The sequence below is a fragment of the Tasmannia lanceolata genome, unplaced genomic scaffold (assembly GCF_043159265.1).
Source record: "Tasmannia lanceolata isolate RefF3 unplaced genomic scaffold, GAP_Taslan_0.1 ptg000003l, whole genome shotgun sequence".
Classification (NCBI taxonomy): Eukaryota; Viridiplantae; Streptophyta; class Magnoliopsida; order Canellales; family Winteraceae; genus Tasmannia; species Tasmannia lanceolata.
The window spans coordinates 59,901,216-59,929,211 of record NW_027518680.1 but is presented as its reverse complement, the minus strand read 5'-3'; the positions used below and the strand labels follow the sequence as shown (position 1 = coordinate 59,929,211).

The window sequence follows — 27,996 nt, the reverse complement described above, 5'->3', positions numbered from 1 at the left end:
CGGCCCTCAACGACTCATCATAGATACAGACATCCGAACTTTCGTTACAAGCCCTATCTCCCTCTGTCGCCGCCCTCAGCTTAAACCTTGGGGGCACACAGTACTTGTCTCTAATGTCCTTCATCATGGACCCATCAAGGTAGTTCTCCTCGACAAGAGCCCGCATATTGTATTTAGGATTGGCTTCCATCCGGGCCCTAGGTACAACTTCAACGGCCCGGCCAGGAAGGAATGTTGTGGACGCCTCAGCGACGTCACTACCAACACTCCCTTCTGCTCGGAGACTACCCGTTGGGAGTGGAGTGACGTTCAGATCCAATATCACCTCGTCGTGATTCTCTCTGTTGTCGCTATCTACAATCTCTACTCTAACGTTTGGACTTTCCATTACTAGACTCTGAGCTACTGTAGGAAGACTCCGAGTCGAACTCGGAACTAGAACTACTATGAGACATGAAGTAGAAAAGAGAAAGGCTGAGAAAAATACCGGGCAGAGTAGAAAGCTCCTAATCCGCGAATGACTCCAACCACGCACTACGCAAGCCGACAGATCAGAGAGAAAAAGAAGAAGAAAAAGAGTGAAAGGTGAAAAGTGAAAAATGAAAGATAAAAACCTCCTTTTATAAAGCTTTACCTAAGGCGGTGTGCATTTAATGCAAGACGCAAGCTTTGAGGGTGCTTGAGTGGTGCCACGTGTATGACGGACACACACTTCGAGGCGAAGGTATGGATTAATACGCACGTATCTCCAAAAAAGCTAAGGGCCTCCGGACGGAAGATAATGGTCGCGTCCATCACGAAAGTCAGTCCGGCCCAAGCCGGACTGGATATGACGCGTTCTACTAAACGACAAAAGTCAGTCCGGCCCAAGCCGGACTGGATATGACGCGTTTCGCTAAACGACAAAAGTCAATCCGGCCTAAGCCGGACTGGATATGACGCGTTCTACTAAACGACAAAAGTCAATCCAGCCCAAGCCGGACTGGATATGACGCGTTCTACTAAACGACAAAAGTCAGTCCAGCCCAAGCCGGACTGGATATGACGCGTTTCACTAAACGACAAAAGTCAGTCCGGCCCAAGCCGGACTGGAGATGCCGCATCCGCAAAATGACAAAAATCAGTCCGGCTTAAGCCGGACTGGATATGATGCTTCGTTAAACGCCAGTCCGGCCCAAGCTGGACTCATTTCCAGGCCGGATTTCCGGACTCATTTCCGGACTCATTTCCAGGCCGGATTTCCAGACTCATTTCCAGCAAATTTTCGGCCTCATTTCCAGGCTGGATTTCCGGACTCATTTCCGGACTCATTTCCAGCAAATTTCAGGACTCATTTCCATAACAGATTCCGCCCATTCAGGAATGTAACTCACCACACTTCCCCAAGTCACCACAATAACTTGGAGAACTGGGGGGCAACTGATGGGGTGTAAAAACACCAGCCTCTAGCGGGCCGCCACCTGTCCCGCCACCTGTCCTAGGAGTAGGTGAGCTCCAGCCTCTAGCAGGCCGCCACCTGTCCTGGGAGTAGGTGAACTCCAGCCTCTAGCGGGCCGCCACCTGTCCCGCCACCTGTCCTGGGAGTAGGTGAGCTCCAGCCCCTAGCAGGCCGCCACCTGTCCCACCACCTGTCCTGGGAGTAGGTGAACTCCAGCCTCTAGCAGGCCGCCATATGTCCTGGGGTAGGTGAGCTCCAGCCTCTAGCAGGCCACCACCTGTCCTCGCACAGGTCATCCCACGTCACCACGTTTCCCTCTATAAAAGGGGATTCAAAACTCAAACCAAGGGTAATGAAAAACCTCCTCTCCACCCAAAACTCTTAAAACTAGCTCTGCACTCTTGCTCATACTGACTTGAGTGTCGAAGGGCCTGTCCGGAGTAACACCCGGGTTGGTCTTCTGACCTCGCTTGCCTTTGTACAGGACTTAGCTCTTTTAGCAGGACTCAGTCCCTTCACTCCGCTTCACTCTGGTCCCCCAGGACTCAGTTCCTCTGGTCATCCAGCTCAGCTCTTATGTCACTGTCGTGCCTGTTACCGATTTTCGGTCTAACATGTCTCACGTTTTGCTAGACTACTGTCCAACCCTTTCACACCACTGTATTTATACCATTTTGTAATATTCTATCGCCATCTAGAGTTAACTCGAGCATTTTACCTATATTTCTATTATTCTGATTTGGATGAGTGGTGCAAAAATACATTAGTGTCATCCTACCTGTACATTATCCACAGGGGTGGAGCCAGGAATTTGGTTGAGGAGGGGCAGAACATGGGTGAGGCCCATTACTCTTTTACATTAGAGGGTTTCTCCCAAGTAAGAAAGTGGGCTAGTATAACTTTTCCCTTACATTTCATTTGGTGGGCCAAATTATATTACACATGTTTTGATGGGTTGGGCCCACTGTTTAACACTCCTAGCATGGCATGGGTAATTTGTTTTGGGATGGTGAAAGTTCGTGGAGTCTGGTATCATTCAAAAGGTATTGTACAACTTACCATATGATGATCCAAACCGTTCATTTGATAGGCCAGAATGTAAGGCTATGCCAGAAAACTCATTTCAATAGAACGATCCTAGCTCTATGAAAGGTCTCCATAATATGCAATTCCAATACAGATCGTAGGGCTAGGATCATCCTATTGAAATGTGTTTTTGGGCTATGACCCTAACATCGGAAATACATTGCACCCCAAAAACCATTTTCATTGGGGTGCAATGTATTTACGATGTGGCCTAGGATCATCCTATTGAAATGAGTTTTTGGACTATAACCCTAACATCGTAAATACATTGAACCCCAAAAACCATTTTCATTGGGGTGCAATGTATTTACGATGTGATCCATCAAATGGACAGCTTGGATCATCCTATGGTAAGTTATACAATACTTTTTAAAAAGTAATTTGAACTATACGAGTTTACACCATATTATAACTGATATATTTTGAGCATATCAGTGGAGAATTTATATGGTGCTTGTATGTGTGAATTCTAGTTTTCTTCTGGGTCCCACTTCAGAGGATGATCAAACCGTTCATTTGTGGGCTACAAATCTACAATGTCATAGGAGATTTTAAGTTCGCTAGAGAGAGAGAGAGAGAGAGAGAGAGAGAGATTAATCGAAGTTGAAAAAAAAGCGCTATGTTCTCATCCCAGAGAGAGAGAGAGAGAGAGAGAGAGAGGTATTAATTGCAAGAGTCAATTTATGACAATTACAATTTTGGACAATTTTGTACATAGATTATTCGAAGTTGAAAAAAAGCTATGTTCTCATCTGAGAGAGAGAGAGAGAGAGAGAGAGAGAGAGAGAGAGTTAATTTCTGACAATTACAATTTTGGACAATTTTGTACATAGATTATTCGAAGTTGAAAAAAGCGCTATGTTCTCATCCCAGAGAGAGAGAGAGAGAGAGAGGTGTTAATTGCAAGAGTCAGTTTCTGACAATTTACAATTTTGTACACAGATTATTCGAAGTTGAAAACAACGCTATGTTCTCATCCGAGAGAGAGAGAGAGAGAGAGAGAGAGAGAGAGAGAGAGAGAGAGGTATTAATTGCAAGTCAATTTCTGACAATTACAATTTTGGACAATTTTGTACACAGATTATTCGAATTTGAAAAAAGGCTAAGTTCTCATCCTAGAGAGAGAGAGAGGTATTAAGTGCAAGTGTCAATTTCTGACAATTACAATTTTAGACAATTTTGTACATAGATTATTCGAAGTTGAAAAAAATCCTATTTTCTCATCCCAGAGAGAGAGAGAGAGAGAGAGAGAGAGAGAGAGAGAGAGAAAGAGAGAGAGGTATTAATTGCAAGTGTCATCCCACCTGTACACTATCCACTACTTAATTTTACTTAGGACAGTTTCATCACATACGAGAAGAAAAATGAAAAGGATTCCTAAGAGTTATTAGAAGTAGAGGAAGGATGGTGACAAATTTAATGCACGTCCACTTTCCTTCTCTATATAAGGAGAAAGTATGTAAGGATCGATGTATCTTCTTCTCACTTCTCAGTGTGTGTGGTTGGATAACCTATCTTTCTCTATCTCTCAATGGCTTCTCTTGCTCATGGTAAAGCCTCTCCTCTCTCTCTCTCTCTCTCACACACACACACACAAAGCAACTAGTCTTTCATGATCTTGTTAGGGAACTTCGAAACTTTATATTAAACATGGTTGGTCAATAACATGATTTTCCATGCCAAGTGTTGTATTTTTACCTTTTCTTTTTCTTTTTTTCTATCATTTTGAAGAAATCGGTGTAACTATGGCAGAACGAAGACATATTGAGCTGTGGTTTATGTTTCTTTCATTTTCAATACATATATATTGGAAATGATTATTCTGACTCTTTTTCGGGCATATTTACCCTTTTTTGTTTTCCTTTTATTGAAAGTATGACTTTAGTTTTGAAGAAGCATAAAAATAAATTGGTTGAAACCAAAAGAAAAACTCGAGCTTACATATGAAAATGGTTAAAAATGAAAATACAGTATTCTATATATGGGATTGGCTAGGTAATTTTATATAAAGCCACATCGCGGCTCACGTTTAATAGTGAGAACAACCACCTCCGATGAATAAAAAGAGTAACACAAAATCTGCTACGAGGTGGCTGTTCTCTCATTAAAAAGTGAGCCGTAAAATGGCTTGATGATAAATTCCTTAATTACGACGTGGCTGTTCCTATATATGGGTGTTTACCTCTCTCTTTTTTTTTTTTTTTTTTTTTTTACTTTCATTTTGGAATTGCAGTCACGTTCAGGTCTACATGCATGCACATATATGTACGAGACATTTGTTTCTTAACTCTCCATATATTATATATTTGATGATGATGCAGGCTCTAAGGCTGGCTTCAATTCTGGAATAGATGGAGACATTTCACCAACTCCCATTAATACCTTAATGGATTATCAGAATAACATCTACAAAATGTGGCTTTCAAAATATGAAAGTGAAGATCTTGAAATCCTTGCCAATACCCAACTCAAATTCAATATCACCGTTGCAAATTCGGATCTCCAGATATTCGCCACCAAGCCTTTGGCTGTGCATTCTTGGGTTCAGAAGAAAATATTTTATTTTATGCCGTTCATTGACTTCCAATATATCTGCGTGGGTAATGAGGCATTGTCCACTGGAGACTCAGACTATGTGCTTCCAGCAATGAAGAACATATACGACGCAATCCATGAAAACCCCCCAACCAAGAATATGATGATTAAGGTGTCGACAATCGTCGGAACATCCGATCTTAATGACTACAAACTTAAGAATCCTCCCTCCACTCAGCGTTTCGCAGACCGCATCATAGGCAACCTAGTGCCCATCCTTGATTTCCTTTCCTCCCATGACACCCCCCTCTTCGCTAACATTTCCCCTTACTCGGAGTATAATAAACACCCAGACTATCCTTCTCTCCCCAATTACCTCTTTACCGCCGAAAAACCTTTCATAATCGATGGACATTATTCGTACAAATATGTGTTTGATGCTATGGTGGATGGGTTCTTTAGTGCCAACGAAGAGTTGCATGTGACCGAGCAAAAAGAAAAAGAAAAAGAGTTGCATGTGGGCGATGTTAAACTTGCCGTGGTGGCAGCTGGATGGCCTCGCAAAGGACTGCTGACAGCTGGACATCCTCAGGGAGCAGGAAATGATGCATCGGTTGCTAATGCGCTGACATACAACTCAAATTTGGTTAAACATGTGCAGATTGGGACTCCCAGGTCGCAAGTACCTCTTGAGACCTACTTTGAACCCAGCATATACTACAAGACAATGTGAAGCTTTGCCAAGGGAGGTGGGAACTTCTATTACCGCTACTACTACTAGTATTATGGTCTATCTGATTCTCCTCTATCTATATGCATGTCTCTCTATGGATGTAATAATAAATCTTTAGTTTGTCTGTCCATATATCTATGAATGTAAAATAAAGGGTTGAGGTTGTTATACGGATGAGCCTCACTTCAATAAATAAATCTCAAGTTTGTTTAGTCTATACTTCTGGTGCATGAGAACGTGGCAAGGTCATTTGTGATGATCGGAGTTAAATTTTAGAGAATTTGCAGTGATGTAATCCCACTAGTTGTAAGCTTACTATATGATTATATTGCCTATTGAATGTTACAATTATATGCAGTGATTATCGAAACGTAGTACGTATCGAAATTCACAAAATCAGATGTGAGTAACAGTCCAACTATGCTAGACGTAATTTGGAAATCATGATTTCTTGTTTCCACTCAGCTCTTGTGCCCAAATTAGTAAAAGAAATATAAGTCCTGCACTAGTTGACGGGAGTTATGAGCCGCAGGTTAAAATAGTGGATGGATCTAGTTGCATCTAATGTGTTGAAACCTTTTGGATGGATATGATCATTATGTTTATTGCTTGAATAGTGGGAGTGCGTTTATTATCATGGCATTGTATGTCGATGATATTTTGTTAATTGGAAATTATATGAATTTGATCATAGAAATAAAGAATTGGCTTAAGACCAAATTCGAAATGAAGGATATGGGTGAGGCGAACTTTATCTTGGGTATTAAAATCACTCGAGATACAGAAAATAAAAAATTATCCTTGTCCCAAGAGTCATATCTTGAGAATGTGTTAAAGAAATTTAAAATGGATATATGTAAATCCATTGATACTCCCATTTATAAGGGAACAAAGTTCTCTATTAATTCTCAAGATGCAAATATGCTTTGATACCAATGTTTACATGAGAAAAGTTGATCTTGCGGTTGGATTGTCTTCAATCAAACCCGCACTAGTTAGATCTTCCGCCCGTCGTCAATCGATCTTGCCTTCAATACGCCGTGTGTTTCCTTTGAACATTCAAAAAAGAAGTGAATAAAATATAATATCCAGTCAGTAGAAAACGTTTTGGCAGAGAGAAATAGTAGCGAGCATTAATTATGGATAATCTGGTTTTCCCTCTTCACAAGAGTCCTTTTTTTTAGCATGGATTGTATAATGGAATAAGGATCAATTACTGTTGCATGCTGGAGAGTTGAAAAAATGACGGGAAAATGTTGAGTTTTGAAAAAACACTAACAAATGCTACTTTATTAAAACAGAACTTTTTAGGACGAAAATACCCCTAACCTTACTTTATCTTTCTCTTCTTTGTTTTTACACTTTATCTTTCCGGCGATAGAAGCCTTCTGCTCCGGCGATAGAAGCCTTCTTCTCCGGCGATAAAAGCCTTCTTCTCAGGCGAAACATCTTCATTTCTCCGGCATATGCTCATTTGTCTTGAGAGGTTAGAAGGAGTTCTCTAGAGACGCCCCTTTCTCATTTTCTTTTTCTTCCTCCAAATATCCAAATTCTCATTATCTTTGTAAGTATTTCCCCTTTTCTAGTGGCTGTAGCCAAAATCAGTTGCCCAAAGAGCTTTCACTAGGCAAAAGTGTAGTGGAAGCCAAAATGGTACTCGAAGCAAAATGTAAGTTAGGCTAAAATGATAGTCGAAGCCCAAAAAATGCTAGTTGAAGCCAAAAAAAATTACTCCAAGCCAAAAATGATAGTCGAATCCAAAAAATGATAGTCGAAGCAAAAAAAAATGATAGTCGAAGCCAACAAATATTTCTCGAAGCTAAAATATATTAGTTAAAGACGAAAAAAGTTCCAAATGTTACTGGAATTTAAAAGTTTTAGTCGCAGCCAAAAACATGTTAGTCGAAGCAAAAAAACCAGTTATTCGAAACCTAAAAAACTTTAGTCGAAGCGAAACGGCGAATGTTACAGGAAACACATTTTTTACTTCGACCAAGTAATTTTTGGCTTCGACCAAGTAAATTTTGGCTTCGATTATCTTATTTTGGCTTCGAGTACCTGTTTTTGCGTTGAGAAGAAGAGGGGGAGATCTCTGAAACTAAGTAATCATTTGATGTCCATTGGATAGCACGAAAATGATGAACATATGACTTTGCCATAGCATCTCTTTTACAAGTTTAGAAGTTAAGAGAGGTAGTGGAGTTTTCCATTAGCCACAGTAACACAACAAAAAATTATCAAATGGGGTTTCTCAACATGTCCATAATCCAATTTCTCCTTCTCATCTTCCCATTCTATTTTATTCCTCTGCTCACATGACGATATAAACGCTGATAGATCGGTGCTTTTGGCTTTCAAGAAAGGCATAGTTGTTGATCTTCATAATCCCTCAGGACAAAGGAGCATCTGCTGCCAGAGAAATGAGATGTTTCGCCGGAGAAGAAGGCTTCTATCGTCGGAAAATCTCGTCGTTTCACACAAAATGCATCGGAGTAAAACCTAGAAATGAAAGAGTGTAAACCTGCAAGTAAAAGAGTAAAATGGTAAAACCAAGAAGAAAAAGATTAAAGTAAGTTGAGGGGTATTTTCGTCCCTAGTAACCTTTCTTTTAATAAAGTAGCATTTGTTAGTGTTTTTTTCAAAACTCAACATTTTCTCGTCATTTTTTCAACTCTCCAGCATGCAACAGTAATTGATCCTAAAATAAATGGTTAATAAAGTAGAGAAATTGTATGTTGGCCTTACCTGAGGGATTACTGAATGTCGGTGGAGGGTTAGGATCATTGTATGTAGAATAGCTTTTTGAGCACTGCCTATCAAGCCAGGACCAATACTATGGTTAAGGACCCAAAGCCGAAGATTTGAAAAGGGAAAGTGCAGTGCGCCTGGTACAAATTGAATATGATGCAGGCGAAAATTCCAAGAACATCTAGTTTGTCATTGACTACAGAGCGAAGAACACGCCCCTTATTCTTCAAGTTTTATTTTTCTTCTCTTATTTGTACCCTATTTTTAGGTATCATGTATTCTCTATTTCGCTTGATTTTGGTATCATTAGAAAGACTTATTTTACTACCTCTCTAACGAGCCAAAGATCAGACATGGTATATGTCTATGACAGAATTTCTATTTTAGACTTATTTTGTCAACTTTTTAACTATTTTTTAGGTTATTTAATTTAGATGGACGACTAAGATTTATTGCTTACATTTTAAGCTAACTTTGTTTTGGAAAAGGTTGGAAAGGAAGATTATTTTTAAAATTTCCTACTTTTTTTAACACGTGAAAAAAAAAGATTACTTCAACATGCCTCGTTCGATTTTTTTTATTATTTAGAAGGACCTTCAATTAATGATGATATCCCTCTAAATTAGTCATAATCATATACTTTCTCTCTAGAGTGTACAAAAAAAAAAACATTTTTCATGGATTTTTTTTTTCTATTTAGGCATGTTTTTCTTGCAATCCAAACATGGCTACATGGCTACATGATTGAATGAAAAGTAACCTATAAGGTTTTTAAGTTTTTTTTTTTATAACTTTAGGGTTATAAGATTAGCCCATAGGATTAATTTTCGGTTTCTCTCCAGGAAGAAACTCGACTTCGACGAGATCAAAGTAAATATTATTCCTTTTGAATGGTGATCAAAGTATTATATTTCCTACGATTACGATCGAGGGGGCCCCTATCTTCTTTATTTTATCTATTTTGCTTTCGCTTCCAGGTTTTTTTAACTGCATCATGATCTACCAATTAGAATGGAAGGTCCTACTTATACATAAAATTTTAAATAAATGTGATATCTCTTAAGTTTTAATTTGAAAAATTGACCAAGATGTCCAAAATTTTGTCCCCATGTATTTTTAATCAAAATGTATTCATGTTTTGCTAGCAGATGGTGACAAAAATCTGCTGAAAAGTGAGCTGCTCTCTCACATGCAACAGCCAGCCGCGGACTGCCTTTCTACGATGGTCCCTAGCAAATCCCAAAAACCTAAATGTAAAGCTTATAATTAACACGTGTCAAGAGCATATTTGCTGGTTCCATACTCGGTTTCCAAATCATTTATCAACTTTGAAAGAGCAAAACACCATTCATACTCCATCCTCTAGAATTCCCCACTACGAGGGCCACTCTTTAAACCAAAAGTCTGTTCTATAAAAATGCTCATAACCTTCCTTCATTTGTGCCATTTGGAGTTCAAAACCACCTCGTATTTTCTGCTCACTAAAATTTCCATCTCCATCTTTTTCCTCACTCGAGACTTCAAATCAAACGAGGTTTGATCTCATTTCTACTCTTAGGAAAATGCAATTCCTTTCTTTCTTCTCTATCTGTTTGATTTTCTTCTTCTTCTTCTTCAGTTTGTGGACATAAGAAATGCGGTTTTCTAGGGTTAGGGTTTGTTATTTCTTCTTATCTCCTTTTATATCTGATTTTCTTTCTAAATTTTGTTCTTTTGATAATTCTCAATAGGTTACTATATGATTAGTGCAAAATAGATAGAAAAAGTATAACTAGAGATTTGATTGATGAATTTTTCCACTAAATAGGTACCAAGAGATCTCTGCAATTTTTTTTTTTCATGATTTCAGATTTTATACACATTCTTTTTGTTTTTTTTTTTTTTTTTTTTTTTCAAGTGTGTAACAACGGAAAGCAAAGAGTTCAAATAATCTATTAGAATCGAAACTATCTGAAAACATAACAGAGAACATGACCTTGGATAGGAGAGAATGGAAGAATATGATCCATGTGGGACGAACCCAACTAGTGTCATGATTAGACTTAGTCAATTTGAGATGAGTAGATTCTTTCACCTTCTTCATGAAAATTTTCTAAAGGATTCATTAGCCGAACCCAACTAGTTTGGGACAAAGACTTAGTTGAGTTGAGAACCTAAACTATCTGAAATACTAACAGGGCAATCAATTTAAACTATCTAAACCTTAAACTTTTATTAGAGTCTAAAGTGAATCAGGAAACAGAAATTGAAGTGGGTCAAGCAATAATCTAAGATGGACACAAGAAATTGGATGTATCAAAGAAGAAATTGAATCAGAGTTCTATACTAAGACAGCTACCAGATTTTTAAGTGGGTAAAGAAATGAATGTAATTAATTTGGGATTATGAATGAAAACATGCAGGAAACAGAAATTAATTGACTCAAAATAACCTATAAAGATCAAAGTATAAAACTGGGATAAACAATTTGAATCACAATGAACAAGCAGAAACAGAATACATAGCTGATGAGGTATAGATGCTGATATTGTACAATAGTTAATGTACAACATTCAGTGAGGGATGACTGTTATTAAATCTGATAAACAAACACTACCAGTCAACCACAAAGTGTTTGGCTGGCCAAAATTAGAGTTAAACACAGAAAGATCAGCTGGTGGAACAGTCATCATTTTTACGTGACTAAATATACAATCAGTGGTAAAGACGTAAAGATAAATAGTGAAAATAAGGCGGTTCAAAATTTTTTGTGATAACTGAAGCTTACAAAATAGGCAAACTTCGATCCTAGAAGTGCTCTATAAAATTAGCAAAATTCAAGTGGGAATTGGAAATGCTAACAGCAATAAAATCTTTGGAAGCCCCTAACCAGTTTTACGGAAATTAATCAGAAATTAAATGAGCAAGTCTGATGGAAAACAGAGTAAACTTTGAAATCTAGGTGATGAAAAATGTCTATTTGATGGAATTGACATAATAGGTGAAAAAGTTTTTAGAAGTTATGAATTGGAAGCCTTTTGGAGGGCCTATCTTTCCAGTAACAGCAAATATATTTGTGAATTGATTATCGGTTCCTTTTCTAAAAGGAATCGGTTGTTGAGTGCGCTGAGAATAGATTAGTCGAAAAAATTGTAATTAATTTTGGTTTCATGAAACAAGGAAATCTATGGAGCAGTAGATATTATGACACACAATGTTCAAAATTGATTTTTGTAAATGGAAATAAACAATCAAGTTGGGGCAAGTAAGGAAGAATCTGAGCAAGGTTTTAAATCTCGGTTTCGGTCATCAGCGAAACCGAAACGTTTCGGTTTTGGTATGAAATTTCGGACGAGATCTTGTAAAAATTTCACCAAAATTTCGGGTGAAATTTTGTATTTAACCGAAACGTTTCACCGAAATTTCCGTTTTCGTTTCGGCCGAAATTTCTGAAACGTTTCGGCGAAGTTTGGTACTTTTCTGACTCAATGTGAACTTCGTTTCGTTTTCCACCAAAACGTTTCGGCCGAAATTTAAAACCATGAATCTGAGAATGGTAAATGTAATAAGATTTGCTGTAACCAAAGTAATAGTGGTGGGTCGAATTTCGAAGGACAATTTGCTGATATGGGTATCCCATGTCTCAATCCTACAACCAGGGGCGATGCCAGAAATTTTGCACAAGGGGGCCAAAAATTATAGTAATTTTTTTTCTCCAAAAATGGTTTTGCGATGGAGGAGGATTTACTTGGGAAGGGAAAAAGATATTTTTTAGAAGGAAGGGATATAAAAATGGAAGAATTAAAATTTTAAACTTATTTTCTATCTTAGGGATGATTGGAAAGGGGGGCATGTTTTTTTAAAAAGAGGGTAAGTATAAAAAAATATTAAAAAATAAAGGTATATTTTTTTTCCCCAAAAAATTAAGTGGGGGCAATTGCCCCCCTTCCCTTTGAAGTGCCATCGCCCCTGCCTACAACACTTGCTGAAGTATGCATCGAGTTCATTTATTGTATGTAAAAAGATGTCTTTCTTTCTATTACAGCCTGTGCATGCTTATGTTTTTTCTATCATTATTTCTGTTGACTTTGAAAGATGCTGAGAAGATCAACTTTCAAAGTGACTTAGCAAAACCAAATTTTCTGAAGGCAATGTTCTCATTTTAGTAATCGTTGATGTCAAAAGTCAATTTTATTATAATATATTATAATAGTATTTTCCATTTCAAAAAAGTCAAAATTATTTTTCATATCCTTACATTTTTCATTTTTGTCCCGAATACATGCTCAAGAGTTTCACTATAAAGTTGCAGTCTCTTTTAAGAGGTTGAAACTTACTTTATTTTCCATTTAAGTCATTCATCATGTAAGAGATATGTTGCATTTATTGAGAATGGGATCACCGTGTGAAAAGGTGGAATTGGAACGCTTTAGTCTTGAAATGTGAGAAAATAGAATGTCACAAAGTCAACCTTTAAATTTCACATATCCAATGTTATATGGTTGTCGAACCATGTGGTTTTAATAAAGCACGGAAATCATAGTGTTGAGTGGAGATGATGGCGCATAAGAAACTTATTTTAGTGCATTGATTTTGATCATTGGGTTTTCTGTGGCTTTTTCTTTCTTTTGGTGCATTTTTTTCTTGTTAATGTCTTTTCTTAGGATTAGTTGGGCAAGAGTAACTCCTGCGTCTTGAAAAATATCTTAGCACCTCTTTACCTTTTTAAGAAGAAAGAAATATCCTTACACCATCTTCTTTATGGTAAAATAGCTAAACAAATGTTGAATCCAACAAGGGACTTTCACATCTTCTTTTGAAAAAGTCAGCAGGTTTTTGTGTATTTTACAGACATCGGGGCTAGTAATCACAATTTCATAAGCTAATATACATCTTTTAATTATTTTATTTTTTTAACTTTAAAGAAGATTTACATCTTTAAAGTTAAAGTGTTAAACATTTCATCTTGTTGTTCTTTTGTGCAGTTTGTCTCATAACCTTTCCGTTTGGGTGCAGGTCTTCTTTTTCAGAAATAAAAGTCAGGTACCCATGAGTCTCTGTGTAGTTGAACCCAACAGGGGACTTTGACATCTTTTGAAAAGGTCAGTAGGTTTTTTTCTATTTTACAGACATGGGGGCTACTAATCATTATTTCATGAGCTAATTTGCATCTTTAAAGTTAAGCATGTCATCTTGTTGTTCATTTGTATAGTTTGTCTCATAACCTTTACGTTTGGGTGCAGGTCTTCTTTTTTGGAGATAAAAGTCAGGTGCCCATGAGTCTCTCTATTGTGTATGTGCAGTTGAACTGATGGTAGTGAGAAACAAACAGGGTTCTTACTCCATTAAGGTTTTGAATTTGTTTCTAAGTAATGATTCTTTCTGCTCTGTTGACTTCTGTGGGCATCAATCTTGCCCTATGCATTTTGTTTTTCACACTATATTCTATATTGAGGAAACAACCCGGAAATGTAAAAGTTTATGTACCACGCTTGGTTGCTGAGGGAATATTACGACAGAGTAGCGATTTCAACCTAGAAAGGCTATTACCTTCTCCTGGTTGGGTGAAACGTGCATGGCAACTGTCAGAAGAGGAGCTCTTGTCAATGTCGGGCTTGGATGCTGTGGTCTTTATGCGTATATTCATCTTCAGGTAAACGACATATATCCTTCTTATGAATGTAGGTGTACATTGTCAGCTTTGAAGAGAAACAATAAGAAAGCTTTCCATGTAACATTGAGTTGGCGATGCATATGCAGTTATGCACCTATTTTGTGATGTAGTACTTGTGTATGTATGAGAAGGCACCTATTGTAAATTCTAGTTCACTTTCTACTAATACATTTCTAATAGGCACTAAACCTATTGGAAATTTTAGAGAGTATTGGTGGCAGTCTTTGAACATATTCTTGAATTTTCTAGAACAAATCAGTTGTATGTGTTTTTGTGTGCATTTTATATAAATGTATTACATAATATATAATATATACGTATATACCTATTATATGTTATATGTGGATCAATGGAAATCAGTTTTACTGGATTTAAACACTGTATGTCCCTATGAAGTTTCTATTATTTTTATCTTTTTTATTATTAGTTCACTATTATTTTTTGGGAAAATCTCGTTTTCTTACAAAAGTGAATCTTCAAATTTTCTTTTTATATAAAACATTGTCCACCTTATCTCGCTATTATTTTACATTTAGGAATCAAAAGTGTTACCTAAACAAGCAGTACTATCTACCAAGTTAACTATATTAGGTAAAGGAAAGTCATATTTAGGACACGTAATTAGGGTTTCTCAAATCTTTGTAGACTCTAACCTGACCATCTTTCTTGGTAACATGAACCAGTTTAGAAATCAATAATATATTTAGCTGTTCAACCCCTTTTCTTGCCTTTTATAGCTTGTTAGAAACTTACTGACATCTCCAAAAGCTTAAGCTGTTGGAGAAGGGCAGTACTGACATCTCCAAAAGCTTAAGCTGTTGGAGAAGGTCAGTATTTAATCTTTTGTACTTCAACATAGCTTTCAATTTATTTTTTTCAAAAAATGACTACAATGTCAATATAACTTTCCCTTAGTTCGCACACTTGAATGAAATACATATATTCCCTTTTTTCCTCTAGAAATAATATTTTCCCTTTTTTTTCTTATATGCAGCTTGAGAGTATTTTCTGTCGCAGGAATCATAGGAATCTTCATTCTTCTTCCTATAAATTTTGTGGGTATAAATGATAGCGACTTCTCTGATTTACCGAATAAGTCTCTTGACCAGTTCAGCATTTCAAATGTAAATGATGGATCCAAAAGGTAACTTCTTGCTGGAACTTTTATCTTTCGTCATCCTTCAGAGACACATTCTCAAATTTTTTATAAGTATAGCTATCAATTTGAAGCTGAAACTGGATACAAAGTTGCTACAGATATATTGCAACTTTTCTTTCTTTCTGTTAAAGTATAAAAGATAAATAACACCTTTCTCCAACAGCTTAAGCTTTTGGAGAAGTTGGTAAGTTAACATGGTATCAGAGCCAAAAGTCTCGAGTTCAAACCTCCCGGATAGCAAAAATCCACATGCGATGGTTGGCCCAAAGTGGGATCACATATGTGCCACATGTTTGCCAAGTGGGCCACACGTGCGGGGGAGTGTTAAAGTATAAAAGATAAATAACGCCTTTCTCCAACAGCTTAAGCTTTTGGAGAAGTTAGTAAGTTAGCACTTTCTATCCTTTTTTTTTAAATTTAATTTCTCAATCTGAAACCAGACACCAATTAGCTGCAGATATATTGCAATTTTCCTTCCTTCTTTCTTTTTGTTTAAAGGGCTAGATGTACGCAGCCTTACCCCTGTTTTGCAGAGAGGCTGTTTCCATGACTCTAACCCATGACCACCAGGTCACAATGGAGCAACCTTACCATACATCTAGCCCTCCCCATACTCCGCAATGGCGGGAGCCTCATGCACTGGGCCGCCCTTTCTTTTTGTTTAAAATTTAATTTCTCAATTTTCATCAGTCATTTAATACAGTCATGTAATGTTTTTTGCATCGCATGTGTCCAAGTGCAGTATAGGTTTATGCGTCACTTATTTGCCAAACAATTTGCCTCTTTTTTTTCCATGTAAATTTTCTTACTCAATTGATGCATATTCTTTGAAGTTAGTGATTTCTTTTTTAATTCCACCGTCATTTTTGTTCATCTTAATTTATTTCATTTTGTTAAAGTATAAAAGATAAATAACGCCTTTCTCCAACGGCTTAAGCTTTTGGAGAAGTTGGTAAGTTATTATCAGAGCAAAAGGTCTCGAGTTCAAACCTCCCGGATAGTGAAAATCCACATGCAATGGTCGGCCCAAAGTGGGACCACATGTGCCACGTGTTTGCCTAGTGGGCCACACGTGCGGGGGAGTGTTAAAGTATAAAAGATAAATAACGCCTTTCTCCAACAGCTTAAGCTTTTGGAGAAGTTGGTAAGTTAACACATTTAATATAGTCATGTAATGTTTTTTGCATCGCATGTGTCCAAGTGCAGTATAGGTTTATGCGTCACTTATTTGGCAAACAATTTGCCTTTTTTTTCATGTAAACTTTCTTACTTAATTAATGCATTTTCTTTGAAGTCAGTGATTTCTTTTTTAATTCCACTGTCATTTTTGTTAATCTTAAATTATTCTCTTATAAGAACCAATTTTTCGTCCTAGGAAAAAAAAAAGGCAGCGCACGTCTGTTTACTATACAAAACAATTGTTTATTGAGAGAAAACTGATGATTCTAGGTTTTATGTTCCATGCATGATTGCAATATCCTGAGCCAAATTCTATCATCTTTACAGTTACTGGAATTTGGGGCATTTCAGACGGGAATCCACTCTGATATCATTTGAAAAACATAGGAAACATAGAAAATAAAAATGAAGAAGAGTTGGATCTTCATTTGATTTTGATTCAAATTTTGGATTAATTTCACTGACTGCGACTGTTTTCGTATGTATCAGGTCTCTTATGAAATGACTAAAATAAGGAATATTGATTATCACATCTATAGAAAATATACCTAGATTACCCTCCATTAAATTCCTACAATCTCTTTTTGATGTATACAACCTATGTAGCTTTGGTAGAAATTTACCAACTTCCAATATGTATACAAATTCCTCTAGCTTCGTTTATATTTTTTTATTTAAGAGTAATAATTTGTTCCTATTTTGCAGGTTGTGGGTTCACTTTTGTGCTGCATATCTTATCACTGGAGTTGCGTGCTATCTTCTTTATTATGTGAGTCATTTGTGCCAATTCAGTCAGTGTCAAAATCCTCACTTGCACATGTGGTTTCTGCTCATCTACTTCAATTCATTTCTGTTTCGCCTCTTGGTTCTCTCTGCAGGCTTTTGATGGTATATAATATGATGGAGGTTATACTTATGTTTAATTAATATATGTTTTTGGTGCTGCGTCCATTCCATATTCTCATTAGATACATGCTTTAATTGTGTGGTTCATACGGCTCTTTCTTTCTCAATGTTTGATAGGTCAGACCCGAAGCTAGCAAACCAAAACAAACCAAAGAAGCAAACTAAAAAACCGAACTGGGTTCATATGAAAGTTGCGGACTGTGAACCCCAAACCAAGCAAACCGGCATGCCTGGTAACATAAGTTCAAACTAACCAAAAAAACCGAACTAGGTCCATATGCAACTTGTTAACTGTGAACCCTAAACCAAGCAAACCGGTATACCATGTAACATAGATTGTAACTGATAAATTCTGAATCACTTGGCCAGGCAGCCCCCAAAACAGAGTTCTCGACGACACAATGTGTCCACGATGATCCTATTGAGAAACTCATAGAACTGAATAAATATGAAGTTCCATTCACAAATACCTTCTAAACAGTATTAACGATCATCAAATCATCAGAAATCACCGGAAATCAATCACCTTGGATCATTAAATCACCAAAAATAGCAGCAAAATATGATTTGAGTGGTAACATATGTCTAAAACTGAGATCATAGTTCCCTTAAGTCCCAACTAATCAAATCAAAAGCATTTCTATCAATTCCTTCATTAAAAATGACCCTTACACATGCAATCTTCGAATAGAACAGATCCGTAGAAGGTTGATCTACAAGCATTTTATCAAAACAGGATTTCAGAGATTTTTTCTTGGTACCCTTTTACGGCTTTGAAACCCTCATCTAATAGCTCCAGAAAATCAAGTAAAATCACTTTGATTGCATGGAAATCAAGAGCTTCCAAATGGTGTTCGTGGTGTCTTGATCTGGTAACATCATCCATATGGTTGACGACGTCAAAGAAATGCTCCTTAGTCCACTCTTTATCTGTTTTGGGCCTGTGAGAAGATCTCCTTGTAATTAACTAGTCCTTGATGAAGAAGATTTTGGATGATAAACAAGAAGAAGATTGAAGGTTAGAGTTTCCTAGCTTTCTACTTTTATACCATGTTAAATGAGTATTGGAATGAAGGTAGGATTAGAATCATGAGTGATCTCACACTCACAATTTGCTTTCCTAATCAATGATTGCATAACTTTAGGTCATTGTTAAGTGCTAGATAAAGGGAAATGAAATTCAACATAAATAGTAAACGGTATTTCTTTTATTCTAAATTCTCTAATATCCTAGGCCTATACAAATCTCCCCGTATCGCCTGGGTTGTATTGGGAAAAAAGATAACTTATATGGAGAACAAAGAAGAAAAATAAAAAGAACAAAGAAGTCTCTCTCTCTCTCTCTAGCTTTTGGAGGCAAAATTGGATCTACCTGCCTATGTTTGGAATTGCATTGGGAAGTTTTTAAGCATTATTTTCTATTCAACGACCCATATGGATGTGATAATGTATGAAAAGTATTCAAGAAAAATGAATAAGAAAATCAAGAGAGATACTGAATGTCATTCCTTTTGCAGGAATATGGATACATCTCTTCTAAGAGGATTGCTTACTTTTATTCATCTAAACCTCAGCCACATCAATTCACCATTCTTGTTCGGGGTATCCCTGCGACTGCTGGGAGAAGCTTCAGTGACAGCGTTGAAATTTTTTTTTTGGAATATCATTCTTCTACCTACCTGTCACATTCAGTGGTTCGCCAAACAAGCAAACTTCGAGGTCTCATTGTAAGAATTACGTCTGATATTTTGTTTTTTTCTTTTTCTTCTACCAAGGTCTGACTGGAATCTTTTTGCGTACTTGTTCGGAAGCTTGTATTTACATGTTTGTGTTCTACAAAAAATGGAACCTTCATTTACGTTTTTTAAGTGTCATTTAGCATGTATATTTCAGAGTATTTGGATTTTGTCTTGTGTAAAATACACAACAATTATTTTCCTATTACTATAATATAAATGATTTTGGGTACACCAATTTCCATCTTGTAAAGTTCAGGCTCTAGATAGTATAATCATATATAAATGTTATTATTTACGATGTAGTGCAATTATGATTCTTCTCAAGTTTATATTGAATTTTGATTCTTTGAATACGGTGTGACTGAAGTGTCCAGAATGTTCTCTACAACTTGCAGCTGAAAAGAATGTTGAATGAAAGTTTTGAATTTTATTTTTATGTTACTTTTTCTGGACATTAAATTGCAGAAGCATTTGTGGCAGAATAAAAACTGGCCATCATCTTACAGAACTCTGCTATTTAGAAGTGAGGAAGTTTTGGGAGATCTTCATTTAATCCCCTTCTTGGTTTCAAATGTTTTGTAAATAAAAACCCTAGCACCACTCTCGTGTTTTATTACAATTTTCAAATCCAATCGAGGCTGAACTCTTGTTACCCAAAGTGGTAGATGTTGAACTACGTGATGGATCACCTACACACCCACTTTGTATGGAGAAAGGAATAGAGCACAGAAGATAGAAAGAGGAGAAGAAAGGAGCGAAAGAGAAATCGTTGAGCTTGTTCTCCAACCTTTGTCTCACATTCTTTTATATAAGTGAAAGTTTAGATTTTACATAAAGTGCAGCTAGGGCAATCCATTGATGGGCCCCATCCTATTAATGCAAATAAATGTAAGAAACATCTCCCGAGACTAAACTTTCTAACCCCCCCCCCCCCCCCCCCCACCCCCCCACACACACACAAAAGCTGGCATTGTCCGCTTGAAAGCACAATAGCCCACAAGATAGCTGGTCACTTCACATGAAAATGCAAATGTCTGCGCGAGAACACGGCAGTCCAAGTTAGCAGGCCACTCCATGGCTGTGCAGTAGTCTATATGAAACAGCTAAACAAAATTAGTGTAACGCGCTTCACAATAGTCCACCCAATGACTGCACACCAATTCACAAGAAGTTTGCACAATAGTCCACACACAAGTTGTAGCATAACCCCCACAAAGGCTCCGCAACAGCCTGCAAAAAGGCTCCATTAAAGCCCACATTCTAAAGAAGCCCACAATAGCCTACATAAAGGCCACACAATAGTCTGAAGCAGGCCACACCATGTAGGTCCACAGTCCACACAAGACAACACATAACATCAACTTTTAGCGAGGCAGCACAATGCGCATAACAATGAAGCAGTCCACACACAAAGACACTAGTCCACACGCTTAAAAACACAGCCCAAAGAGACAATGACAATAGTTCTCAGAAGGCTCAACAACCAACAAAAGTGATCACAGCAGCCATACAAAGATTATAGTATCCTTTACACGAGGTGTATAGCTGCTAATATAGTGAAAACTCCATTTGGAGGCACAACAGTCCATACTCCAAGCGAAACAGCATCACAGTTCAGTTCTCACAAGCACAGCGGAGTCACGGCTCGGGGCAGCAATATTGTATGGTCCATAGTTGCCATAGTGGGAAGCAAGTGCGAGAAGTGAAAGCGGGAAGCGAGGGTTTAGACTTTAGAAAAGAGAAAATGCGTGAAGCAAAAACTCAAAAGAACGCGAACATAAAATGTGTAGGAAGCATCATTGAAAGTCAACTTGATGGATGTAAGAAGCCTCATTGGAAGCGAATAAGAAGTTGAAAAGAGTATGATTGCAGTAGTATATTTAAATTTTTGGGAAAAAATCTATGTAATTTTCATTTGAAACTTAAAATAAGTTTTCAAGTTTTGAAATCACTCTTTTTATTAAATATGCTCCTTCAACATCATCAAAAGGAGAAAACATTCTTTTAGGAAGAAATAATCACCTAAATAAGAAGCGTAGTCTTGATTAAGAGGTAACACGTAGGAAGCGTATGGGATACGTGCTTCCCCTAAATTGGGAAGCGAGGAGAGCTTAGCTTCCGAAGCAAGCTTCCCATCCTACTAGGAAGTTTCCGGTAGCTACGGTATAGTCCACAAGAGGGTAAGTCCACAGTCCAAACGTAGAAGATGTAAAAATCCTGGCACGCCATTTCAAAAAAAAAAAAAAAATCCTGGCACTCCGACACAACGACTATGAAAGAGAGGAAAATAGCCTCATGAATATGCAATAATTGACAGAGAGGAAAGCGTGACAATCCACACTTCACGAATGCACAATAGTCCACTTCTCACAAAAGTGTAACAGTCCACGGGTAAGAGCGCATGAATTTACGCAAGAACAGTCCATACTTCACGAGAATAGTTTCATAGACGTAGCTTCATAACACATCTTCCTCCTTGACCCCTTAGAACATTCTTTGAAACAATAAACACAAAGCTTCAGTCCCCAAGAGAAGAGAAAGTGCTAGAGTTTCTAGTAGAATTAGGGTTGAGGACTAGAATTAGGGTTTCTAACTAGAGATAGAGAGCAATTTTCAAGTTTTGGGACTAGAACAGATCTATGGCTAGGGTTCTCAATTAGGGTGATGCAAATCAAAATCAGAAGATTTTTTTATCAACTCTAAGAAGAAGAATGCAAACACAGTCAAAGAACAGTCTCAGAGCATGAATCTGTTTGTAGGCCTATAGAATAAAAAACTGACAGCTGGATCAAGCTGACTTGTTGGCTATTTTATAGTCCAATATTTTTCTACAAGTGTCTGAAATTTCATGAATATCAGAGAAGTGGAAGGTAATCAAAACCAGAGTCGGATGGTTGTTGGAAGTTGAGGAATGTGTGGTGCAGGCCAGGAGAAGAGAAAGGAAGAAAGAGGAAAAGAAGAGAAGAATAAGAGAAGAAGAAGAAGAGGGGAAGAAAGGGAAGAAGGATGAAGAAGGGGAAGGAGAAAGGGGTTCCTACGATCCTCATCATTTTGTTTTCTTGTCATACTATGGTCGAAGTAAGTTTGAATTTTGACCAATTTGAGCGACAGTATGTCTCTCAAGCCTAATGAAATCAAGGTTGAAGCAGTTTTTTATTTTAGTCTTCTAGCTTGGTCCAGGGGTGCAACGTGGATCGGGTCGGGTTGAGCTTTTGCTAAAAAATGAATTGGAATCAACCCGAACCTGACCTGATTCTAAGATAAAATCTCAACCTGAATTCCAATAATTGACCCTAGTTGCACCTCTAGCTTGGTTAGAGTGCACACTTTGTGTCCTTTTTTTTGAAGGAATTACTTAGTTTCTAATATTTGAATGTAATCAAAATTTGTAAGTAGTCTTTGGTCACGAATTGGAGAAAAAAACACTGTCCTACTGTTTCTACTTAGAGTACAATAGGGTTTCGAGGTTTACAACAACTATTTAAGGTTTGAATAATGCAATTTTGCAAAAAATTCTAGCGGCTATTGCTTGCTTGTTTACTCTTATTGGTCAGTCCATACAGGTCCAATAACCATATCCTATTGCTTCCATTGGTATTATTCTTCATTCTTAGCTTATTTCAATTGATCTACAACGGTGGAGGCAGTACCCTTGGTACTTGCATCATGTCAATTTTAGATAGATGTTAAATTGATATTAATAAATAGTAGGTCTAATAAAATATATAATCATGTGTTCCTTTAGTTTTTTGCATTTTTCTTATCATCTTCTTCCATTTCTCATTCCAATTTTGAATTTTTTACTTTCTTAGACATTTTATCGTACCTTTTTTCACCAGAGAGCACCAAATCATTCCATTATTGAAGAAAAACGGAACACCCACTGGAATGGAATTGGCAACTAAACACCAAAGCTAACAGAATATATCAATAGACCTGGAACTTCTGGAAGCAAACTATAAATATGTTCAGCATTTGGCTTTTCATGCAATCTGTAACCTGCAAACGAATTGATGGAACATATCAACACTGATTTTTTAATATGCATTGGGCAATTGTGGCTCATCCCTCTTTGAACATATCTAAATAGAATTCAGGTACTTACATGCATGGTTTTAAATTTCAGATTTTGGTTGTTTCCGAAACCGAAATTTCGGATTTCCCAAATTTCATCCGAAATTTCGGGAAATAGTTCTTTTTTCGGCCCAAAATTTAAATCCATGCTTACATGTCATTTACTATGAAATTTTTAACAGCCATATAACTTCCTATCCAGCTTGATGCAGATAAGCTATATAAAAGGCTTACCCACTTAAAATCAAGACGTGATTCTCAGCAAAGTTTTCAGCGTGGTGGTTTCTTGGGATTGTTCAGCCAGAGGGTTGATATTGTAGATAACTATGAAAAGAAGCTGGTAGATTTAGAAGAGAATTTGAGAATAGAGCAGTCAGATGTTTCGCTGAGAGGAGAGGTATATTCAGTTCCTCTCTTTTCATTAACTATATTGGTTCTATGCTGGATGGGCTGTTCATGGTGCAGTGGATTTTACTTATGCATTGATGCAAGATTTGAGTTTTCCAGCAAAGTTTGTATGCATGCCTACTTCTTTTCCATTGTGCTGTTTGTGTTCACATTATGGTTTCAAATTTTGGCCGAAATTTCAGAGACCGAAACCGAAATCCCCCAAACCCGAAATTTCAGCCTAAATTTCGGAAAATTCTGAAAATAGAATTAAAAAAAAAATGTAATTCTGTTTTTTTCCACGAATTTGGGCCAAAATTTCGGTTTCGGCCTGAATCCAAAATTTAAAACCTTGGTTCACATATACATGGTTCTCTTTCCATGGTGAAACAACTTGCTATTGGCTGTGTTCGAGGTTGCAGTGTGTTATTTACTTTTACAGCTTACAAATGCAATCTGGGAAACTTTGATTTTATTTTTTATTTATTTTTACTTATAGCTAGGGGAATTTTGTAATGTTTTCATTCTTAAAATTACAAACATTTACTCTCATAGTAAGCTATGATGCATTCATGCATGTAGTAAAGGAGCTTCTCACTAAATTTGGGTTCAAGTTTTGACAATTTTCATTAGGCTCACAGTATTGTCTTCTGCTGCTTAAAACTTACCCGTTTCTGAAATTTCTGTTTCTTCTGTGAAGTTTTATGTTCAGTAACTTTTTCTTATCTTGTGCCGGCGAAGTCTCCAAATTGGTATTGAGCCAAGCTATATTGTTCCTTCATTCGTTAGTTTGTAATTACAGCTGGATTGAACTGGTGAAATCTTCACTCTAATTATTGCTTTCAAACTCTGTTTTAGGATTATATGGTTGCCTCGATGAGCATGAGGTTGATTGAAATGCTGTTTCAAAGTCTTCATGGTTTGTCAAAAGCCTATTAGTTCTACTTAATCATGGTTAGAGGAAAGTGCTTATTTTCGCGCGTTCATCTTTGTAATGGGGACGCCACCCTTGTTATTTGATCCAGAGAAAGCCGAATTTTTCCAAGGCTGTTGCTGGATCAAATATGAAGGGAGACATCTATGTTGTACCCCCATTACGCGGATGAATGCTTGAACACAATACAATTTCACACACATGTGCGCGCGCGCTCGTGAAGGGTCGTAATTAAGTATAAGTTCTCCACTTTAATCTTTTTCAAAGTTTAGCTTTAACGCTTTAATTTACGGAGGTCATGATGCAAGAAAAGTCCATGAACAAGCCCAATAATTCAGGAAAGATGATCTGAGAGAAGGAGAGGATCATCCAAGGTCCAAAAGCAGACTCAGAGATGATTGAACGGTGATGCTAATGACAATTGTTTGCAAAAAGCATATAGAGGCTGCTTTTCACTTTGTTTGTGAAAAGCTTCAATTAGGATCCATTTTACTTCCTCACATCTCCACCACTATACAAGCTTTTAGTGTCCACACCATGGCACTAAATAGGAAGAGGCATTCTTTTCGTGTTCACAAATAATACTTACTTCATTTGTCTCCAAGGGGAATACTTCATTATTATTTACTATAGAGGGGCTTTTCCTCTATAGTAAAAAGGTTAAATAGAATTAAAAATGAAGATATTCGTAAACAGGTGGGGGTGGAGGCGGGGGTGGCACCAATTGAGGAGAAGATGAGAGAGCACCGCTTAAGATGGTTTGGACATATCCAACGTAGGCCTTTGGATGCTCCGGTGGGAAGAGGCGACTTGTGCCAAATTGATGGACTAAAAAGAGGTAGGGGCAAACCGGAAATAACTTGGGTAGAAATAGTGAGGAAAGACTTGATAGCTAGGAACATTACAGATAACATGACCTTGGATAGGATAGAATGGAAGAAAATGATCCACGTAGAAGAACCCAACAAGAACCAAGATTAGAGCCATGTAGATTCCTTTTACCTTCTTCATGAATTTTTTCTAAAGGATTCATTTAGCCGACCCCAACTAGTTTGGGACAACGGCTTTGTTAAGTTGAGTTGAGATAGAGAGGCTTTTCTACCCTTCTATATTATCAGACATGATTATGTTTATACTTTATTCTGAGCCAGAGCTAGTTAGGTTATTAGCTATCATTAGACAAGGGCAGATTAGTGCTTTATCTTCTGCAAATCTTTGGTATAAAACTTTTTTTATTAGCTTTATCATGGATTAGGGACGTGTTCATTTCACCTTGTAGTGATGGAGATAGTAGGACAATAAGTGGCATGTTTGCCCATTAGGATTTATATTTCCATGTTATTTAGTTTAGGAATTTATTTTCTTGTTATTTAGATTTTAGGATATTTATTTCCATGTTTTTAGTTGTTAGGACTTTTATTTTTCATGGAATTTATTTGCCTATAAATAGGCCTTATGGAGTAGAGATTATTAACTTTGATGATTATTGAATAAATATTGATTGGCTTCTCCCCTCTACAGGCTTCTTCTCCTTCCTCTATTCCTCTTCTCTTCTCCCCTAATTTCTTCTTTCTATTATTTCCCTATTCTTCTTCTATTCTCTTCTTCCCCTACTCTTCCTCTCTTCTTCTCTTCTCCTGTTCTTCTTCTCTTCTATTCTTCCCTCTCTTCTCTTCGTCTTCTCTTTTTCTCCCCTTTCTTCTATTTTTCTTCCTAGTCCTACATCATGTAGGTTTAGAGATTTTTTCCTGCACAGTTTTATGAAGATTTTCTTCACTAATAATCATTGCGAAGGAAATTTCAGGGCTGACTTTCTAGCTAATCGTGGGCTGTCATGTTCGGATGTAAAGGAATGGCATGAGTTGCCATCTTTGTAGTTTTTTGTTTGTCCCCGCTTGGGGTCCCTGTTTGTATTGTTCATTTTATTACTTAAAAATTATTTTTTGAAAAAGAATCTGAAAAATCTCCTCTATTTTTACTTTCTAACCTTATGGACAACTTTTCTTTGAGTATGTTGATAGCTATTGGCTTTATAATATTTAACGTGTGTACTCTAATTCACTTTTATCTTTTTATTTACCTAACAAATCATTTCCTTTGAAGCATATAAATTTCTTAATATGCACTGATGTATAAAGTATACTTCATTGGCTTATCCTAAGTCTGGTATGCATGCTCGCTTACAATCTTTTGGTTTTGATAGTATTTTGAAAAGGTTCTGTATTAAAGTTCACTGTTCTTATTTCTAATTACGTATTGTAAATTTAATAGGAAGTTCCAGCTGCCTTTGTTTGTTTCAAATCCCGGTATGGTGCTGCAATTGCTTTACGCATCCAACAATCAATCAATCCCACTCAGTGGGTCACGGAGCAAGCTCCCGAGCCCCATGATGTTTACTGGCCATTTTTTTCTGCAACATTCATGCGAAGATGGATTTCCAAGGTGGTGGTAATTGTAGCAACTATGGTCCTCATAGTTGTCTTCCTCATTCCAGTTGTATTTGTGCAAGGGCTTACAAGTTTGGATATGCTAGAGAAACTGCTGCCTTTCTTGAAAAGTGTACTCACCATGTAAGTGGCTTTTGTTAGATGCATGTTCTCAAACTTTAGATTCACCCTCGTCTTTTCCTTGTAGACTTCAATTGCTTCTTTTCTTCTTTTTTTTGGTAGGTAAGCTGGGATCGAACCTGCAACCTCAAGGTTGAGATGCAAGGCCTCAACCATTGAGCTACAGGCCCACCCCTATTTTTGCTTTTCTTTTTGGCCCTAGTCTTTCTTTTCCTAAAATTTGGTAGTAGCTAATATAATAATATTGGATTTGCTAGGCAATTTTGCAGAAAGCCATTTCGTGGCTGATTTTTGCTTGATAGAACAGAGTACAGACACCTTGTATGAATTAAATGAATTAAGACAAAATCTCCCAAAAAGCCAACCTGTGTGGCTGTTCTCACATGCAAAAGCCAGATGCGAAATGGCTTTCTGCGAAAGTGCTTAGCAAGTCCCTAATAATATATTTATGGCTGTTGCAATATAATGATATGCTATGGATATCTTGATAGATAAAGAGCTGTTTGTTTCACTTTCACCCTTCCAGTAATGCACTTCTGGTAAAAGTATACTGTTCTCCTTGTGCTTTGGGTGGAAATTGGGATTTCATTTTGATTGATGTTGTTTAGATTATGTTTTAGTAGAAGAGGAGTCGTCATTTGTTTTCTGAAAACATGTGAAATACTGCACTTGATGTGCTAGACATCTGTTTTGGACAATTTAAGGATTGTAAGAATGGGTTGAATTACAGCTCTCAACTGCCAAAACTATGTCATTGATGCACCTGCCTCATGCTTGAAGTCTTTGACCTTCAAGTTTATTGGCCAATAAACTTGAAAGTCAACAACTTAAAGTTTATTGGCTAATTGATCTCTGAGT

The 27,996-nt window shown here is 37.1% G+C and overlaps 2 protein-coding genes across 5 annotated transcripts in view; both read left to right on the top strand.

Annotated features, from left to right (window-relative positions):
• Nucleotides 1-4,008: 4,008 nt before the first annotated feature.
• LOC143863844 (glucan endo-1,3-beta-glucosidase-like) lies at nucleotides 4,009-5,976 on the top strand. Its single transcript, XM_077374623.1, has 2 exons — nucleotides 4,009-4,074; nucleotides 4,846-5,976. Exons 1-2 carry the CDS (start codon nucleotides 4,056-4,058, stop codon nucleotides 5,790-5,792), a joined length of 966 nt encoding a protein of 321 aa, XP_077230738.1. The 5' UTR covers nucleotides 4,009-4,055; the 3' UTR covers nucleotides 5,793-5,976.
• Nucleotides 5,977-9,910: 3,934 nt separating this feature from the next.
• The window catches only part of HYP1 (hyperosmolality-gated Ca2+ permeable channel 2.3), a 33,598-nt gene continuing 15,512 nt past the window's right edge, over nucleotides 9,911-27,996 (top strand). The window contains exons 1-8 of one of the 4 annotated variants that reach the window (XM_077367891.1): nucleotides 9,911-10,074; nucleotides 13,536-13,621; nucleotides 13,763-14,172; nucleotides 15,188-15,337; nucleotides 17,237-17,300; nucleotides 18,955-19,164; nucleotides 23,453-23,647; nucleotides 26,843-27,141. In XM_077367891.1, the coding sequence (XP_077224006.1) occupies nucleotides 13,892-14,172; nucleotides 15,188-15,337; nucleotides 17,237-17,300; nucleotides 18,955-19,164; nucleotides 23,453-23,647; nucleotides 26,843-27,141 (1,199 nt within the window). In that variant the 5' untranslated portion in view covers nucleotides 9,911-10,074; nucleotides 13,536-13,621; nucleotides 13,763-13,891. Of the gene's footprint in view, nucleotides 10,075-10,173; nucleotides 10,196-13,535; nucleotides 13,622-13,762; nucleotides 14,173-15,187; nucleotides 15,338-17,236; nucleotides 17,301-18,954; nucleotides 19,165-23,452; nucleotides 23,648-26,842; nucleotides 27,142-27,996 lie in introns of those variants that run through there. The other 3 variants (XM_077367885.1, XM_077367880.1, XM_077367883.1) reach the window with 3 other exon arrangements.